This window comes from Penicillium canariense, assembly GCF_028826845.1.
Source record: "Penicillium canariense strain IBT 26290 chromosome Unknown utg000004l_segment0_segment0, whole genome shotgun sequence".
Lineage (NCBI taxonomy): Eukaryota > Fungi > Ascomycota > Eurotiomycetes > Eurotiales > Aspergillaceae > Penicillium > Penicillium canariense.
The window spans coordinates 592,627-611,657 of record NW_026622731.1 but is presented as its reverse complement, the minus strand read 5'-3'; the positions used below and the strand labels follow the sequence as shown (position 1 = coordinate 611,657).

The window sequence follows — 19,031 nt, the reverse complement described above, 5'->3', positions numbered from 1 at the left end:
GCAATGAACCAAACCATTATTTTATTCTCTTGTCTGTCTGTGTCTACATTTTGCGGGCGCGGACTAGATAGACATGCATTTCCCACGAGTTCTATCTGTCCCATACTCTTGATTCTTTGTGCTCCTGTACCACTATTAGTTTATGTCTCTGTCTTGGGACCCTGTAAGATAGTCGCTAGTCCAAGGCTTCAATCGCTATAAAAAGAATATTCAGCAGGCCAATGCTATTACTGCGGAACGAACAGCCTCCCAATTCCGCCCTCACCCTGGCAATCAGCCGAGGCGCAGCGATAACCAGGGGACTGTGTTATCAGAGGGAGGGGGAGGGGCAATGAGCCCTTGCTCGGGGAGCTACAGTACGGTAGCCGCACCTGCACAACATGTCTCGTACTAGCGTGGGCAGGGCCAGTCAATCCCAGGGCAGGCTAAATGTTCGGACGGGCAAGGGCAAGAGAGTCATGATCACCCTAGGACCGCTGGGTAATTGGCAGGATGAAGGATAGGAGCTAAACTGGTAGCACAGACTAGCAAGCGTATCGCCCGGCAGGGGGCATGTATGGCGTAGCGCGGATCAACTAAAGGATGAAGTACAGTAGATGTACAGCCGCCGGATCTAACGGCACGCAGTACTCCGGTCCATGTACACGCCCTGCGCATGCAGGCGCACTGCTTGTCCTCGTGTACGGGGTACGGAGTACAGTGGGAGTGCAAAAGTTTGAAACTATTCCCTTAGTGCCAAGCTTTTTCTGCCGGATAAAAATCTACTGAAATAGCTGAAATTAAACCGCAACAACGTATATGTTTTGTATTTATACCACCTATCGGCCTCAGTAATTGCCGGGCCTGCCCGGAGAGCCATCATAGCCGGTAAATCAGCTAGCATTAATAATATGTCGAGTGTTGGAAGGACACGGTATAGGCGGTGGGCAGTAGGCGGTGAGTAGAAAATAGTTTCAAACTTTTGCACTGCCACTGTACCTACAGTACAGTACAGTACGTCTCATACAGCGTGCCCACCTGTCAGCGCACGCCTGGACGAGGGTCTATAGATTACAGCTATGTATACGGTACATGCACCGGCAGGTGGTGCCGCTGCAGCCAGTAGCAAGTGAATACGTACCTATACTTTGTCGCCCGACTATAGTACTGTAACTTACCACGCCGTAAGCAGGTACAGTACAGTATACTACGGAATCATGCCTTGGCGCTGGCCCCAGGCCGTCCATGCGCCATTATTCTCGGCGCCGTGCTGGACCCGACTCGGGTGCGACCGTGCAGACTGGACCAGTCGGTCTCTCACATCCTGGGCTGGTGGCAGGTCGTGGAGCCTGGGTTAGCGTTGCCGGTGGGGCCTTGGAGATGGTGCGATGCTGGTGGTGCTGGTGGGTAATCTTGCATACACTGTGCGCCAGTCTGGGCGATCGTGGGCGATTCTCATGCGTATGGCTTAGACGTTTGGCCTTGGGGTTGGTCGTGGCGATAGGATGAGGTCGGTGGATGGTTGCGGGGAGTTTCTATTCGTTTTGGGAGCGTGTGTGGTGCTGTGTTGTCTGTGAGATCTGCGCGGATTCGTAGGGGGTTGTTGCGGTGACCACGGCGCCGTGAACTTTCGCGGCATACTATCGATATTCTTTGGTTGGAGGGGCAAAGTGGGTTGGCCGAGGTATGAGATGCATGGGCTTGGCGGTCCTGTTGGTGGGAGCGACTGCGCGTCCGAAAAGAAAGACCAGAGTAGAGACGAGGCGGAACACAAAGGGTATAAGCTCGGAGAGGCATCAATGTATGGAGTACAGTCAAGCGATTGGTTTGGTCTATGGCGCCAGGTGTAGGATCTTCCTCCTCCTCGCCCTCAATTGTAGAAATAAGAAATCAGCTACATTGCCGCCGTCGATCTCGACTAGCTATACTGGTCGCTGAAACTCGAGCTGTTGCAGCGCTAGGATGTACATCTACAAGGGTATACAGCTAGATTTTACTAGTTGCAGGGTCGCAAAAAAGGCTACATGCCTATACATCGTCCATACATCCGTCCATACATCCCGGCGAATATACACAGTCGCTCTCCTGTTGTGAACACAGAATACTTCGGAATGGATACAGGAATACCTGGATACCGGAATACCGCTAATGCATGAGGAGGAAATTGGCCAATCGTATCAGATCTAGACGCTCTTGCCATCCGGCGCATGCACGTTCCGTGGGTGATCATGCACTGCGACCAAGTAGAGTTCGTTTTTCCTGCAGGCTCTCAGGCTAAGACTGTTTCTACGGTCGGCATTTCTCCGGTGAAATCGATCGCATAACGATATCAACTTGCGCTAGGTAGGAAGGATGCTACCAAAAGGACCGCGGTGCTCGGGACTAGTGCGGGCTGCTGGGGGAATTTCCCGGGATACTAGTCAAGCTACGCAGCAGGTACAGCGCAAATAGAATTCAATCCGCTGGCGACTACGGAATAGAAGGCTTCCGTGCGGCGTGCTCTTATCGGAGAATCTCGCGATTTCCAGTCCGAGCTCCTTTATTAGGACACCGCTAAGGTACGAGCGCCCGTGTCCACCAATGGGTCCCACCAATGGGTTCCACAGGGGGTGGGGGGGATTCGCAAGGTCAAGACAAGCCAAGGCACTGACTGTAGTACTGACTGGGTCTCTATGCGCCAACAATCGCCGTCGTTCCGTCCTAAATATAATTTCTTCACTGATCTGAATTGTTAGCGCTGGGTACGCTCCCGAGACTGAGTTTCTGGACGTAGATCAGTAAGTACATCGCCCGGCAGTGTCCGTCGACTGTCCTCGGTCGGTACTATCCTCGCCACCACCTTCCTGGTGATCACTCCCCCTGGCTCTCCTGAGGCGTGAACGTGCGCATCATGCCATTGGCCCATTTTTTCAAGGCTGCGCCCTGATGCTCGCCTGTATAGGTTTTGGTCAGCGCAGGGACTCGGCGGGCGTCCTGTAGGGATTCACCGGGAATTCATCTTCCCAACCAGTAGCTCCCAGTGGCAAGCTGCATGTAATATCGCATTGTGCCGTTTCATGCTCATGCGATATCAGGCCGGCTACGACATTTGCCGTCTGCTGTCTTGACTGGGGATCGTAGTGCTCGAAGGCGTCAACTGACCGACTAGCACGAAGTTGGTACTCGGTGAGGTTAACTATCAGCCGCCTTGTCGTCTTCTAGTACCATTTTCACGAAAAAGAGAAGGAAAAAGCCGCGCCTTTCAAGACTCGTCTCGTCGCTTATTGGGATGGATATGCGATATACGGCTACATGTTCCTTCTTCCCGCATTCGGTAACTGGCTTACAGTCTACTGCTGCGGTGCGGCCATCGTATCGAGTACTGCACTCCCATGTGGCGGGCCATCTCGAATTCACTATGATAAGGTTCGATTCGTGGGATTGGACCGCGCGTACAAAATTTAATCTTCTAGCCCGATTCGTCGGTCAATGTTCTCCATGCCGATAGGCAAAATGTACGGGCCACCAAATCTCGAGATGCGAGATCGCGAATGACGTTGGGAGGGCGTTTGATGTACAACTTCTCTAAGGGTCATGAAGCCGGGTATAATGGCGCTGCGCAAACCGATGGTGACGGTATCACCGACGGCTCGAACGTCGGCCTGTCCGAACTGCATGGAATCAACGGCCCCGGTTCCACCTGGCCTGACAGGATCCATCGCGATCCTTCGAATCCACCACACCCGCCACAATCGGTGGACACTCGCCCGCTCGTTCTGCCTTGCTAACACTATCTCACTATTGAAGGTGGGCCGCAAGCGACGATGACGCGCAGGGCCAGCGAATCCTAGAGCCTCAGGGCCACTGATGCTGCCTGCGGCCGACCCTTACTGGGGACACTCAACACTGACACGGATAGGCGACCCGTCAGCCTATCGCTTTCCGCGTGACATGCACAGACCCAGAACCCAAAAGCACGGAGATCGACCGGTGGCCACGACTTGGGGGCCGTAGGACTGCTTTATTGCAGACACGTCGCGCTTTGGGCGTTCTGCGAGATCGTCGGGCGGGCCAATAGGCGCGGCGTGTCACGCCTTGTGGGCATTCATCCACGGGCGACCAGATTCGAAGAACTCTCGTCTCGATTGTTCGGGCCGGCTCTCCTCAGGAACCATGTGCGAAGGGAGATACCGCTGGCTCCGGAGGGGATGGCGTGAAAGCCGTCCGGTGCAAATGAGGGCGAGCGCAAGCGGACGAGAGTTAATATCCGAGCCGTGAGCGCATCCCACGCGCTATCGGCAGACTTGATGCCATCGTGCACAAGCGGCGAGCACAGGCCACGCAGGGATCAACCCGTAGCATGGCGGATGGGGATAAGGATGCGTGCATCGGAGAATTTCTGGTGGCTGTGTTATTCAGGTGGTACCTGGTGCTTAGGCGATTCTGTTGTTGCTGCAGCGAGGATGCGCAAGGTGCATACAGGCCAAGGTTTCATGGCTTGTAATTAATAATTGATCCCGCGACTGGGATTGCTTGGATGGGCCGGTCTGCTGTGTGTCGCCGTTTGGGCCAGTCTGGTCCAGTCCAGTCCGGTCTGGTCTGGGGTTGTTGCACCAGCGATAGCTCGACGGCAAAGGCCTGTGTCAGCGATCCCCCGCAAAGCGCGGTTACGCAATAACGTTCTTTCGCCGAGTCGATTCGGATGAGGGGACTGTCTTCTGGAATGGATCGGCGGTCTGTGTCTGTTCACCAGGGGGACGACTGCCTATGACTGGTAAATGTGTCCGTGGCGCTCTGCTGGCCCTGCCCTAGGGATGGATTTGGCCTAGGGGAAGTGAGCGCACGAGGGATTGACTTCTGCGGGATGCGAGGGACTGTTTTGACCTACATTTACTGAACAAACCTGGCCGTACAAGCAGAGGAGGAGCAGAGGAAGTACAGTATATGGACCGTTTTTCTACCATAGTGCTGCCCGCAGCCTAGGCAACGGCCCGGGCAACGACCCCATCAATCCCGGCCGGCCTTCACCTTTGACAGTCATGTTGATTGGACTAATCGGCCGCATAGTGGTACAATAAGTCCTCTCCGGATCAATAGAAAAAGCAAAACTCAAGCAGCAGCGCTTTCTGGTGCGGTCTGTGTTGACCTGTATGCCTGCATGGCCCTGTACTTTACCTCTGTCCTCCGTATCCCTTGAGGTACGTCCACTCGAGTTTAAATCGCGCATCGGGCCCGCTGGTCGATGTTTAGCCCTCGACAAGCCCGTCCACTCGGCTGGTTGGAAGTGCCGATGTGCGTCGGGAGTACTGAGCGTGGGATAGTATGTATTTCGTCCTCAAGCGCGGACCAGTGGTGGTCGCTGGACGCCGAAACTCTTAAGGCTGCCAGCATCAAACTAGTGAACTAAATATCGCATATTGAATGGGCAATAGGACAATGCAGCTTGCTCTCTCCACAGAACTTATTTCTATTATTCACCCTGGCCATCTTGATTATCAATCCTATCTCTTTTTCAACACACTGCTCCGTCCTGGCCGACCCTCCACGCTAGAGCCCCCAAGATCATCCCGCGTCGCCGCGGCGAAGGTGGGCAGGGTGGCTGGTCATGCAGCCGTTTCATTTGTCCCTCGACACGCCTTGAGTCATCTCGGGTCACCTGCAGCGTCTCTCAGACTCTCCCTAGTGGCCTTGGCCTGCCTAGTCCGGCTTTAGCGGCGCATGGGCAGGTCTGGGGATTCTGCAAACGAGATGTCCGTGCGCGACTCCGTACAGTAAGACGATGGAGAGTATCGTATTCCGACGTGCCAACAGAGGGCATGAATGGCCTGTCTTAGCTTCACGATCATGATCTGTCTGTGTTTCAGAATAATCACCCTTCCAAATGAACAAGAGTACTCATGACTTCGCTTCCCAAGTCGTTTGTCTCTGATTTTTCCACCAGCGATTCGAAACCCACGCCCTTCCAGCCCCAACCACTTTACACAGTGTATTTGGTAATTTGGTCTGGTCTTCTGGTGAATGAAAGAGAGAGAAAGGCACTCAACCCATCGAATCACCTGCGGCGATCGTGGTCAGTCCACATCCGCCCCACCCCCGACCAGGAATAACTTATCCCAACCCCAGATCCAGCCGCATCGACCCTACCGATCCGGGGGATCCAGCACGCCAATGAAGCGGCGCACTCTCGTCTGCTCACCTCATTTCGTGCAACCAAACTCAAACAGACTTGACTGCGTCGGTGAAGGCACAGGGCAGTTTAACCGATGGGGCGAGTTCTAGAAAGTTTCCGGCCAAGGGGGCGCGAGCGGCCCATGGAATCCGGGGAGAGACCCCGTCACCACGAGAATCTTTACCCGGTCCTTAACCTACGAGACCACCTCAGGTACGGAGGACAAGTGCCGGGTTTGGTAAACTCCCTTTCCGCATGCAATCTTGTCCCTTCCATGATGTCCCTTCTTCAGCTTTTCGCCACACTAGCCACCAGACCACGGGGCCATGTGCCCCGGCAAAAGCAACCGGAGACTGCTGGCCCCAACGGCCCAACAGCCACACCCCAGAGTTGCAGGTGCAACCAGACGTGCTAGCCCGCGGATGGCATTGATTCGATTGGCGAGCATCGAGCGGCCTGGAGGAAATCCCCCACACGAACCTCTTCGGTCGTGGGCTCCCCCACAAAAATGGCGCATGGCCCTCTCTTATTTTGGGCCTTTGTTGCGGATCCTTCCGCTATTGGAGCGCCGCCCCAGCCTCGTCGGTGGATCTGGGTACCTGGGCCACCTCATAGCCGGTCCAGTACGGAGTATGGAGTACGGAGTACGGCGCACCATTGGAGGTCGGCCTTGCGACCGATGGTCTTGCTGAAGCTTTTCGCCCTCGCCCTTTGCAACCGCCGATCGTGACCGAAGGCAGAACCCGTCACGAGGGATGTTTGATTATAATCGCCCGCTCCTATGGTTTTATGAGCTAGTCTTATGCCGCAGGACGGTGTACGAGTGATTCAATTATTTCCATTATTCGACCTCAAGGTCCGTGGCGGACCATACGAGTTGGGAACAGGAACCTTTTCTTTTTTTTTTTTTTTTTTTGGCTTTCCCCAGCCATAAGACTGACCCATCTTAGTAGTTGTACGGAGGACTCCGTACGGTCAGCACGCTGGCGCAACATCGGCTCTGCCAGTCCGTACCTTGCTGGGCGAAGCACGAGGCATTCTTACTGCCAACTAGCATGTACTCCAACATCAGTAAATCAGTTCAGTAGTCCCACCTTCAGATCGGTGCTTTAGTTTGCTCGTTTGCTCGCTTGCTCGTTTGCTCGTTTGCCTGAAGCGTGCTCCAGTGTGCTGCTCTCCTAGCCGTAACTCGCAGTCTGTATCTCGCAGTATCTCTTATCATGGCGCTCCACCGGCGGTTTCAGCTCCTAAAGCGGGACGCCTCGCAACACCCACCTCGGCCTAAACCCCGGAGTTAACCAGGGAAGGTCGTTACCGTTACGAGGGATACAGTATGCCATGACGGGACTATACCCGACCGATTGCTAGTCCGGCCAGTGACGCCACTGCCCCCAAGCAGGCACCTGCATGGAGGCCTCTGGGCAGGCCGCGCGATGGCCTTCCCATGGCCCCGCCATGAGGCTGGACGATAACCAGCGCCAGGAACTGAACTGGTGAACTGGTGGGCTGCTCGGCTGAGCGAAGTGGGCAAGGCCCAGTGCGTGGCGCGAACATTTGGGACTACGCCGGTTCCGGCAGTACCCTGGCTCAGCATTGGCAGACGGCCACTCATGGTGCCGGTTAGCGTTCACCTGGACGTTGTCTGATCCTGGCTGGTCAAGTCGATAATCGGGGCCGAGTGATTGGCTCCGCACGCCGCCCACCCGTGGGCTGGCCCCACTGTGGCCGGTGGTATCTGCGGTATCGTGGGGTATTGCCAGGTATTGGGACCGTCACGCCGCGGCTGGCGCTCTGGGCCTGTTATCGGCCTTGTGGAGAAGGTGAACACTGGCAATATCGTGCTGGGTGCATGGTAGGATATTCGCAGGGTATCATCTGAAAGTGAGCCACTATTGCCACGGCTCCTGCCACGGTTGCCGTCCGTCGTACCAGCTTTACCCCGATGGCACCAACGGTATCAGTCATCGTATCAGGTTTCCCACGCTAAGCTCTGTCGGGTCCCTCCTTTGGCCGTAAGGTACGGCGATGCTCGGTACGTACAGGAGAGTACTGCGAGTACTTAGGTACTTGGAGTCCAGCGAGGCCAAACTGCTGTTGCTCGGAGGCAATTTACGTCCTCAACTTCTCCAAACTTCATCTCTTCTTTCTTCCATCTTCCTCATCCACCTTGCTCCTATCCCTTCCCCCTTGCTTCGTTCCCCCGTCCTCGTGTGTCGCGCCACTTATCTGGCTTATCTGCAATTGCCCGCCTCGGTTATCTCCGGCGTCATCAACTGCGCCAGCTCCGTGAGAGCTTCCAGAGGAGGTGATCCGCATTCTCGCTATTTTCCAATGGATGCTTGAGAAGGACAGGAATCTCGATTCGAATCACTTCACTTCCAGTGAGTTATCCCACCCGCCACAAGCCACCCCGTTTCCTCCCTTCCTCGTGGCGGGCGGACTTGTTCCCGGTTGCCTTGCTGATGATCCGAGCCTCTCCCTTCAAAAGACGTCCCAACGTCCACGCATCATCCCACCCACCGGCTGCAGGTCCTCAGATCCTGTTCTATTGCCCTCCGACTCCTGTGGCCTCCCCACTCGAGGCGCAAACTCATCCCCCTCCCCTCCCCCTGGACGATAGACCTTGTACATTGCCCACGTTCGCAATCATCTGGTGGGTCTTGGATGCTACCCCGGCACCGCTCCGATAAGCCTCGCCCGTTACCCTGGATCGGGGCAACAAACGACGCTGGTCTTTTCACACACTCTCTCTATTCCTCTCACTTTCGCACATACAAAAAAGGAACATGCTAACCTGATGTCATTCCGTTCGCGCAGTCATTGATGCGACATTTTGTTGTGTAAAATCTGTCGACAGACCACGCCAATCCGCGCTTATCGTCCCCTCTGCGAAGAGTGACGAATATCATTCCTTCCAAAAAAAAAAAAAAAAAACCCCCCGTATCGCTTGTCCAATTCCACAAGTTCAGATTCCCGCCAGCATCGCAAGCTGTGATCGTCCCTCCGTTCACCCCTAACAGAGACCAGTGCAGTGATCCTGGTTCGTCGGGGGCAACAGACACGCTTTCTAGGATGCTGTCGGATGTTATGGTCGGCCACGAACGAGACCATAGCCCAAAAGTGGTAGATCTCGCTAGTATCAACGAAATCCCGGGAAATATGCCTGGTAAGTCACCTCGGCGGCCCCCAGTCGGTCAGCTCACTCAAGTTGCCCACGAAATCTGAACTTTTCTTTTCCCATCGGCAGCTCCTCCGTCGAAGGAGAATAAGAAGCAGGTCGAAGCCAATGGTCAGACCGGCGCAAATGGCAATATTCCTCCGCCAAAGACAGACAAGCCGAGACCTCATGTCTGCACCACCTGCGGTCGCTCCTTCGCGCGATTGGAGCACTTGAAGCGTCATGAGCGCTCGCACACCAAGGAGAAGCCCTTCGAATGTCCTGATTGCGCGCGATGCTTTGCTCGCCGTGATCTGTTGCTGCGGCACCAGCAGAAGTTGCATATGACGACGACTCCGTCCTCCCGGCCCAGGAATGGTCGCCGAGAGAGTACGGGGGCTGCGGGTGCGGGTGCGGGCGCCAATCGGGTGCGCAAGAACTCTATCGCTAACAACTCCTCCTCGATGCGGCCTCGTGCCAATACTATTAGCCACATCGGTGGAACGGCGTTGGGCCTTCCCGATGCGAGCAATCAGTCTTCTGCGCCTGGTCAATCCGGCCACGCATACCACCCCAGCCTAGGATCTTCGCTCGGCTCCAGTGTGGACTATAGGGGGTTCAGCTCCGGCCATCCCCCCGTGAATGGCCTGACCAAGCTGGAAACGTCGGGCCTCCCCGTGGATATGTCCGGGGGATTGCGAACAGCGCCCGTGTACGGGAGCTTCGACATGGGTATCGATGGTATGCTCATGGGTCATGGCAGTACCATCAATCCTGCTCAATTACACTTTGCAGGTTCTCCACAGGGCTTTGGTGACTCCCCTTCCTCCCCATTTGGCCACCACCCCCATGGCTTGCCTTCCCACGCGGATCCCATGATGGACGAGGAAATGAACTTTGACTGGATGAATGGCTTCGACGCGGCCGTGGCGTTGGGAAACGGTAATGACTCGGTCATCGACGAGTCCTCGCCGTCGGCAATGAGCACGGGCAGCCAGAGCGGCATCAGTGAGGCCATGCTGGACGGACCCAATCGCATTCCCATTTCTAACGGTTGGCACAACCCGTTCCCCTCACACACGGCGGCTGCAGCCAACCAATTTGCGATCGACTTCTCGCCGACGACGCTGAATGAATTGGGGATCCCGCCAGAGACCGTCTCGCCCAAGTCGCTGATGGCCCAGAACCCGTTCGCGGAGACCTATGCCACACCCCCATCCATGACCTCGGTCGGCCAGCCCATCTTGGGAGGACACTCGCAGAGTATGTTTTCATCCTCTATGGCAACAAGCGGAGAATCTCCTAATCCTTTCAACGTTCCTTTCCCGAATAGTGCCCTACGAAGTCAACATTCCCCCATCTCAACGGATACCTTTACAGACTCCACACGACAGGCTCTATTAGCGAGCATGTCCAAACCCGCTGGCTTCAATCATCGCAAGTACTCTCAACCCGCTTCTGGACTCCTCCATAGTCGTGAGCTGTTTACCCGCTCGACTGGCTTCAACAGCTCCGGTCAATTGCCCAGCACCTCGGATATGCAGCGCTACATCTCGGCCTACATCACATATTTCCACCCCCACTCACCGTTTCTTCATATCCCAACCCTCAATTTCCAGGCCCCCGAATATACGAGTAGCCTGCGCATGCCTAGCGGGCATCTCAACCTTAGTTCAACCGGCGTCGCAGGAGGCGGTGGCTGCTTGATTCTCTCAATGGCTGCCATCGGTGCTTTGTACGAATACGACACTGCTGCGTCCAAGGATTTATTCGAGGCCGCGAAAAAGATGATTCAATTGTATCTGGAAGAGCGACGAAAGGCTGACATGTCTGCTGCGTTGAGCCGTTCCAACTCTGTCCGGGATAACTCGGTGCACAACACTCCACTGTGGCTCGTACAAGCTATGCTGTTGAATGTGATTTACGGTCATACGTGCGGGGACAAGACGTCTGCAGATATTGCTAGTACCCACTGTGCTGCTCTTGTTAGCTTGGCACGCGCTGCAGAGTTGACCCATCATCTGGGTCCCAAGAACCTGCCGCAAGACCATCTTAACTCTGGATTTGCCACGTCGGGTTCATCGGATATGGAGAACTGGATGTCAAACTCATTTGGCCAGCCAGAGGAACGACGTGATTGGTTAAACTGGAAAGTGGTGGAGGAACGGAAGCGTACACTCTACGCAATCTTTGTCCTCTCCAGCTTCCTGGTTTCCGCATACAACCACGCGCCCGCTCTGACAAACTCTGAGATCAGGCTTGAATTGCCTTGTGAAGAGGACCTCTGGGCAGCCGAGTCGCCCCAGGCGTGGAAGAAGATGGGCGGGCAGACCGCCACCACGAAGGGCGTTTCTTTCTCGGCTGCTTTGACGTCTCTTTTGACCGCCAGTCAACGTGAGCAGCAGAACCAATCTTCGAACTCGTTCTTCGGTGGCGATAGCGCGGATGATCCGACGAATGCTGAGAACCGGCCTAGTACGTTTGGCTGTCTAGTTCTCATCTATTCTCTGCACAACTATATCTGGGAAACGAGGCAGAGGCATATGGGCCGTCAGTGGACCGCCCAAGAGACCGACGCCATGCAATCACATATCGAGCCGGCCTTAAGAGCATGGCAGGCAGCGTGGGCTAGCAACCCTGTCCACAGCCTGGAACGTCCCAATCCATTCGGAGCGGGTCCGCTGTCAGCGGATAGCATCCCGCTCCTGGATTTGGCATATGTTCGGCTGTTCGTCAACCTGGGCCGGTGCAAGGAGGCGTTCTGGCAACGGGATTGGAACGGCATGGCGGATGAGCTTGCACGGGGCACAGAGGTCTTCCAGCAAGCCGACGGCCCCATCAATGATGTGGTAGACCCTTCTCTCACCGGCTCGCTCGATGCTCGGAGAGGGTCTATGAACGACTTGGGCGTCGGCGAGCTAGCGATTTCCAAAAATGACCAGCCCATGCAGTCTCTTTCAAGTGTGTACAAGACTGGTCAGTCCAAGCGAGAGAAGCACCTCCGCAAAGCAGCCTTCTATGCTGCAGACTCGATCTCCATGTCCGACCGCCTTGGCAACACATTCGCCGAGTTCTCATCCCGGGAACTTCCCATCCAATGCGCGATGTGCGCCTTTGACTGTGCCCAAGTCCTCGCCGAATGGATCACCACCGTTCAGGAACGTGTTGGTCCCTATCTCGGCATCCTAGGGCGTGATGACATCGACCTGACCCAGGTCCCGGGGGTCATGCTTCTCGAAGACGAGGACTGCAAACTCATCGAAAAGATCAAGGATATCCTCAGCAGCATTGAGACGAAGATGCAGCGCACTGTGCAGAACAGCAACTCCATGTCTGTGCTGAGCGTCATGCAACGCCTGCCCAGCGTCGTGGAGGGTGGGTACGGGTGTAAAATATTGATTGCTACGGCAAGTCTGCTTGACCGGGCGGCTGTGTGGCCGGTGACGAAGTTGATGGCGCGTTCGCTCGAGGCGCAGGCCATGCGAATGAAAGAGCGTGCGGAGCATTCGAGCTCGCATGGTGCTATGATGACTTCTTAATGATGACCTCCATGTTTTCACCCGCATCCTTTCATTTTTTTTTTCTTTCATTGATTTTTGTCTTGTTTTGTTGAGTCGTGCAGCCGGTGTGTCACGATTACCTAAAGATCCGAGAAAAGGCCAGACCAGGCAAGGCAAGGCATCCCATCTATCTCATTCACCCATCTCATCAACCGAACAAATCCATTACATTTCCCTTCAACACATTTCACGTTCACATTGTTACTGCCTCTTGCCTCGGCCTGCCTGATGATGATCCACTGCTTCGATATCGATACGATACCCCGATCGAATCTGTCATAGACGAATGCCATGTCATGTCATTTTGTTTATTGCCTTTACTTTGTTGAGTTATATGCACTGTGCTAGCGTTGTCATATTTATGGTTCTTCGGTTCGATTCTTTCATCGATTGTCGGTATCGCCCACTGATGATGGACAAGTCTGCTCTTACGGGTGTGGTGTGGTTGGTGTACTGGGCTATGTCTTTTATCTTCTTCCTTTTTTCTCTCTCTGTTGCCCCGCCAGTGTTTAACTATGCAAATTCTTACTTCATGTGAATATGATTTGACTGATATTTGAATTGATCGCTCTCCAATTATCCCTATTAGTATCGGTACTAACTTTGGTATTTGAACAACAGCGATTTCACTAGTGCCGCTCACGGTAATCACCTCAGGGCCAACGTGCTGAGTGAACGTGAGTGCTTTGCTGCATCGAAGCAATAGTTATCTGCAGCAAAGTCGGAGTTTCGAGCCGAGCGCCCGGTACCTCTTGGATTATCATGAGGGGGAGTTACCCTATTTGAAAGGAAATATTTGCGAATCATGACGGAGGCACTCGCCGTCAAATTCTGCGACTGGTTGAGTCTCGTAGTAGAATGGCGTGCCAGCAACGCCACATACATGGACCTGGATACTTCCTAGGCACGGCACGCTATGCTGTCCGGCAGTCAGTCCATTTGAATCATGAAATCCTGTTCTTCCAGTGAAGCCAGTGCAAGTTGCCTATGCCAGCTACTACATGGTTTCTCGCTCGAGCATAGTAGGAGTAAACAATCCAACGATAACCCCCAAACGCTCAAGTCTTATGAGATAATTGAAGGTCAAGTGAAAAGGGCAAAACGATTTCTCAAACGTTCTTAGTTTATTTATCAGCACTCGTTATGACATGTAAGGTGCGTGGGTTCATGATTTAGTATAGAATAAATGTGAGGATTCGATGCTGTCAGCCGATGTAAGAGTCCACGGACCGCATAATGCTTTCTACATGCAATTGATCCGCAAGATCCAACAATTCCCTCGGTGGTAAGCTGACGGACGAATTGATCCCCAGCATGTCCCATTCAAAGCCTTCACCCACGTCCACTTGATCCAATCCGTATGTCTCTCCAATTTCTTCTCCATTCTGATTGACGTCCATGGGAGGGGGGGACCGAGTAGTAGAGCAAGGTGTCAAGGGGGCTAAGATCTGCTCCAGCTGCCTCAGCTCCCGTCTTCTGAGTGGTGCAGCTGGATTGCCCTTTGAAATTAGTTTATCTAGAACGCACGTCAAGTGATCGCACCAATTATCACTATGAATTAGTGAAGGCGCGATGGCTCGAATCAAGTAGAGCACGAAGGCAGACGAGGAGGCGTCTTCAATTTGGAAAGGTAGAAATGCATCTGCAGATTATCAATTCAGCAGGCTGATACAGTCACAACTGCTAAAGAGGGGCACATACCAATTAAGTCGTCGTCAGCGAGTGTTTGAAGAGTCTGGAGTATGGTCTGGGCTGAATCTGCACAACACTGAAGTAGAGAGGCGACTGGGGGAGAGATAGCGATGCTTTGGGATGCTTGTCTCTCTGTACGTTCGATATGCATATTCAGCGCACACATCACCAAAGGCCTTGTTGTAAGAACAATACACTGTGCCAATTAGTTCGCGAGACAACAAATTGCTAGTCCGATTCACTCACGTGATGATGTGCTAGCATAAGTCGGATTGCCATCTTCGAAGCTCGGCTAATGAGCCCATGGAAATGAGTGTCAAGAAAAGCCGTGAGATCATGAGAAAGCTCTGCCATACTATGGAGAATTGACTGGGTATTTCGGATGAGTGATCCATTGAACTCATCTCCCACTCCATACACAGCTGAGCAAATACGGAAGTTAGCAAAATATTGCCTCAAACAGGTAAGCTAGGTGTACTTGTCAAGATCTGCGACATCAGCCTTGAAAGCCGCACGTGTAACGTCAAGTTGACATGCTCCACCGAGTTTTCAACATCTGCCGGCAATCTGACCGTGATATCCTCATCTCGGATGGAGCTGGGCGCGCCGATCAAGGCTGAAAATTCACGGTCCAGCATGTAGACCACCCAGAATATTGTTCTACAGCGGCTTGAAAGTTCTGGGCCTCCAAGCTGCACCGGCACGTGTCTATGAATGCCTTCAATGATGCAACCACGCAAAGCCTGCCCGATCTAGTTCATTGTCAGAGCTAAGCGTCTTTTTGAGGGGGGCAGAGGATATTCAAGAAAAAGTAATTGCCCACATGCTGAAATGCTGCCCGTCTCATGTCAATAGATTGCAGATACACTGCCCCAAGACTGAGTGCCTGGATGCACGTCAAGGGATCTTCATGCATTCCAGACAGGTCTGGTAGTAATGCCATTGCCCTGGACGCATATTGATGACCTGGAGGAGTTCCAGAGGGATTTTTGTGCGTAAGGAAGGCTTTCCCAAAGGCGAGAACGAGAAGATATTGGACATACCAATATCTTGCTGAGGCGGCCTTCACCGTCGGGTTCTTATAAAATTCATGCAAATCTCGCAAGTAAGCTTCTTCATCAATTATAAGCGAGAGGAAGCCAAAATAGAATTTGACAGTGCTGAAAAGAAACAGGGCGTAATCAAGGGGTGGGAGATTTGTGACATCAGGCACCTCATCTGGGGGCAGTGGTCTCCACTGAAGCTTGAATGCCATGCCATCCAGGTGCCATGGGTCTGGCGGGCAGTTGGATTCCGGAACCCGTCTTCCAATGAGACGCAAAACACGGCGACAAAAGGACCATGATGACGTTGGGCCCATATACCCTAGATAAGATTCGTCAGCAGTATAAATAAGTAGATTTCGTTTAGCTACTCACAAAACCGGCCATCTGGAGTCCGCGCAAAGGACGGGTCCTTATCTACGAGGGGATTCCGAGAGAACCGTGATCGACGGCCGTCTTGCTCAATATCGGGGTCTTCCCCAGTATGCGCTCGCTGGAGATATGTTGTGTTAGGCGGATGGAGAGAGGTGTCCAGATCTTGAGATGAGTATCATCAGTCAGGATAAATCAATCATGGGTAGGATAGCTTTGATTTACCATGCGTCATTTCCCTCCAGCGGATACCTGTCTGATCCTCTAAGAGAAACCGAGGATGATTAGGTGTAGAGAGATCAATTTCACTCTCTCCAACGTAAGGGGATTCGATGAGGGCATCTTGGCGGGGGGTGTCCTGATGATGCACAGTGCTAGCACTTTTTGCTAGCTGTTCTTCTAGATGCCGGAGATACCTACGCAGACGATTTAGCCATACACCCCGACCTTATGTACAGATAAGGAATTACCGCTCCGACACTGAGATCCGCACATCCTCTGCAGGAAAATGGCAGTGGTGTTTCTTCCGAGCACATCGTGTACAGGGATAGGATCCCGAGCATTTGACCTTCATACCTCGACATCGTATACATCTTGAATCAATGTTAGGTACAGCGTTCACAGTGCCCGTTCAGTGCAACTCACGCTTTCTGGCATTTCTTCGCCTTCAATTTACTAGATGTTGCAGGCATACCGGCCGGTAGATCCGAGGTGGAAGAGATCCCAAAAACAGTTCCAACACCCGGCGCGTGTCTCCGATATCAAGTGGATTGGGTGTTGCGGGGTTGATGTCAGTTAAATGAAGGCATGTCGGAATGGTCCTCCGACCCCTTCTTATCTTCTTATCGCCATTGCTTATCCATCACCAGCAACGCCAGTAGCATTTTTTTCAAACTTAGTACCATTCATTCGGCTTAGCTAGCTCAATTCGGGTGAAAATGGGTTGTTCAACCGAAAGTCCTCCGCCACAGCTCCCGTCGCAACGCAGCTACCATGTGTTGTGTCCGCTCAACAGCACCCTTATTCTCAATGGCCCGACGATGAAGATATTGCATACACTCGGCTACCGACCCCCAAGCCATACATTTGAAGGCTTTGGGGACTGACATATTCGCAGCATTTGACTCTTTCAAGGCGCGTTCGTAATTCTGCACTAATTCACAGCTCAGCTCATCCGCCATCCCTTGTATCTGTCCACACTCGAGCATGACGGTAGGTTCATTGGAAAGGAGGCGAGCCTGATGAGTGGCAATCGCTTTGGCAGCACTTGCCGCGTTGTGGGTCGCGAGGAAAAGAGCGGCATTGGGAAACTTGAGATGCTCCATATGAGCCGGCATTCTTCGGCACAGCATGGTGTCTGCAATAAGATCATACGAACGATCCGTATCTTCCTTGAAATCATGAATGAGAAACTGCGCTTCATGTTCGATGTATGCCCCTCGGACCAGCTTGATCCCAAGTGTCCACCCCTCCTGCGCTGCCAGACTGATATGACGGTCAAGGTTTGCCTTTGATCCCTTGAGATATGCTTGGATAGTATTGTATACGAGCGGGGTCTCGGAGTTGTTGTGTTTGCGCATAATATCAATTGCCCAGTCATCCAATCCATGCTGGAGGAGCTGCTGCTCGGCATCTAACCATAATCGTGATCCCTGGTTTTTCGCCGCAAGGCAGATTTCATCTATGGCATCTTCCATAGCTTCAGGCATGGATTTTCGTTCGGCCATTGAGTCAATAGCAATGGGACCGGCGCCCGTGAGCCTGAAGACCAAATATTAACAAGTGAACCATATGCAATCTAAAGCTGCCGCACGTACTTCACTGCGAGAATATCCCCAGGTCCGACCATGCGCAGGGTCTCCAGCGTTCCAGTTTTCCACTCCTTCACCATGTCAGAGCATTTATCACTGTATGTCATAGATCCAGTCTCATCGTGGATCAGCTTCTCGTTGGGGTCCAGAACAATCTCTTTAGAGTATCCTAGAATGACCCCTTGGTATCCAATTGTCTTTATCTCTGCCACGGTCTTGGATACTTCTTCGCGATTCGTTCCAGCACAAAAGTGATCGTAAACAGTCCATCGAAGGAGCTTGTTCAGAATACGGTTTCGATCGGGGTTGAGGAGTGCCGACTTGGAGTTGGTGACAACATTCAAGATAGCCAAAGCAGGCTTGAGAAATAATTTCGAAGACATCAGAGAGGTTAAAACCAGAGACCGCAGTACCAACTTGGTCGGAAGTCTCGCCATCGCTGACACCTCCAAGGGTGGTATGGCCTGCGCTGCAACAGCCCCATCGCGAAATATTTGTTTAGTTGAGCGGTGCCGCTGAGAGACTGTGTGCTGTACTGGCCAAATGCGGGGCTTCAAGGAAATATGGTGGAGGCAAGTAGATCGAGGAAGCATTTTGGCTGGGTATACTCCTGGGATATGAACTGTGTAATCGTTTTCTGGACCTGTCTTACTAGTTGGGTCTTAAAGTGAATGTCAACTTGGCCATTGTATATAGCTACTCACCCTATATGCAATCAAGGTTTGATTCATGATATCCTTCGTCAATTCAATCGCCAGTGTCTGCCGATAGACTCCCTGTGGGTCAGCCGACCTTGGTCGGTATTGCCTTCCGATGGTGGGAGGGGCATCGGAGCAGACCCTCGGCCAGCCAGAACAACATCTCAATGAGGGGCTTTCTGTTATCAACGTATTCTGATTGAATCAGCCCGACTATGGCCTTTTCCTTCCCCAAGACCGGCCCGGTCCATGTGGTTCTGGGGTGTTGGCACTGTTACATCGAGTTCAAGGCCAGCCAAACATGTAATCCATACTGTTTCTATACTTTTGTGCCTCTGCACGCTAAGCATCTGCTACAGCCATTTGGTATGCTTGTGTCCCAGAAAGGAAAGCTTAAGCTACGAACATGTTTGCGCTTTTCCCATGTGTCCTGTATCTCGGCGTAATCACCCTGGCTGCAAGTCTACCCGCTGCCGCCACGCAAAGCGTTCAACTACTATGGCAAGTCTGATATCCAAATGCAATTGGCATATTTTTTATTGAATAAAGGTTTCCATCTCTGAAAGTATCA

General features: G+C 53.0%; 4 protein-coding genes across 4 annotated transcripts; 2 read left to right on the top strand and 2 right to left on the bottom strand.

Moving 5' to 3' along the window:
• Positions 1-3,509: 3,509 nt before the first annotated feature.
• On the top strand, positions 3,510-3,746 carry N7482_006553 (uncharacterized protein; the record flags this gene model as incomplete). Its single annotated transcript, XM_056688678.1, has 1 exon — positions 3,510-3,746. The coding sequence occupies one exon, from the start codon at positions 3,510-3,512 to the stop codon at positions 3,744-3,746; it is 237 nt and encodes a 78-aa protein (XP_056541107.1).
• A 5,453-nt stretch (positions 3,747-9,199) lies between these two features.
• amdX (putative C2H2 transcription factor (AmdX)) lies at positions 9,200-12,823 on the top strand (the record flags this gene model as incomplete). The annotated part of the gene is made up of 2 exons (XM_056688677.1): positions 9,200-9,293; positions 9,375-12,823. 2 exons carry the CDS (start codon positions 9,200-9,202, stop codon positions 12,821-12,823), a joined length of 3,543 nt encoding a protein of 1,180 aa, XP_056541106.1.
• Positions 12,824-14,049: 1,226 nt separating this feature from the next.
• On the bottom strand, positions 14,050-16,544 carry N7482_006551 (fungal specific transcription factor domain-containing protein; the record flags this gene model as incomplete). The annotated part of the gene is made up of 8 exons (XM_056688676.1): positions 14,050-14,486; positions 14,546-14,732; positions 14,783-14,958; positions 15,015-15,288; positions 15,360-15,901; positions 15,955-16,116; positions 16,177-16,367; positions 16,528-16,544. The coding sequence occupies 8 exons, from the start codon at positions 16,542-16,544 to the stop codon at positions 14,050-14,052; spliced, it is 1,986 nt and encodes a 661-aa protein (XP_056541105.1).
• Positions 16,545-16,898: 354 nt separating this feature from the next.
• On the bottom strand, positions 16,899-18,199 carry N7482_006550 (putative proline oxidase Put1; the record flags this gene model as incomplete). The annotated part of the gene is made up of 2 exons (XM_056688675.1): positions 16,899-17,712; positions 17,769-18,199. 2 exons carry the CDS (start codon positions 18,197-18,199, stop codon positions 16,899-16,901), a joined length of 1,245 nt encoding a protein of 414 aa, XP_056541104.1.
• Positions 18,200-19,031: the final 832 nt, after the last annotated feature.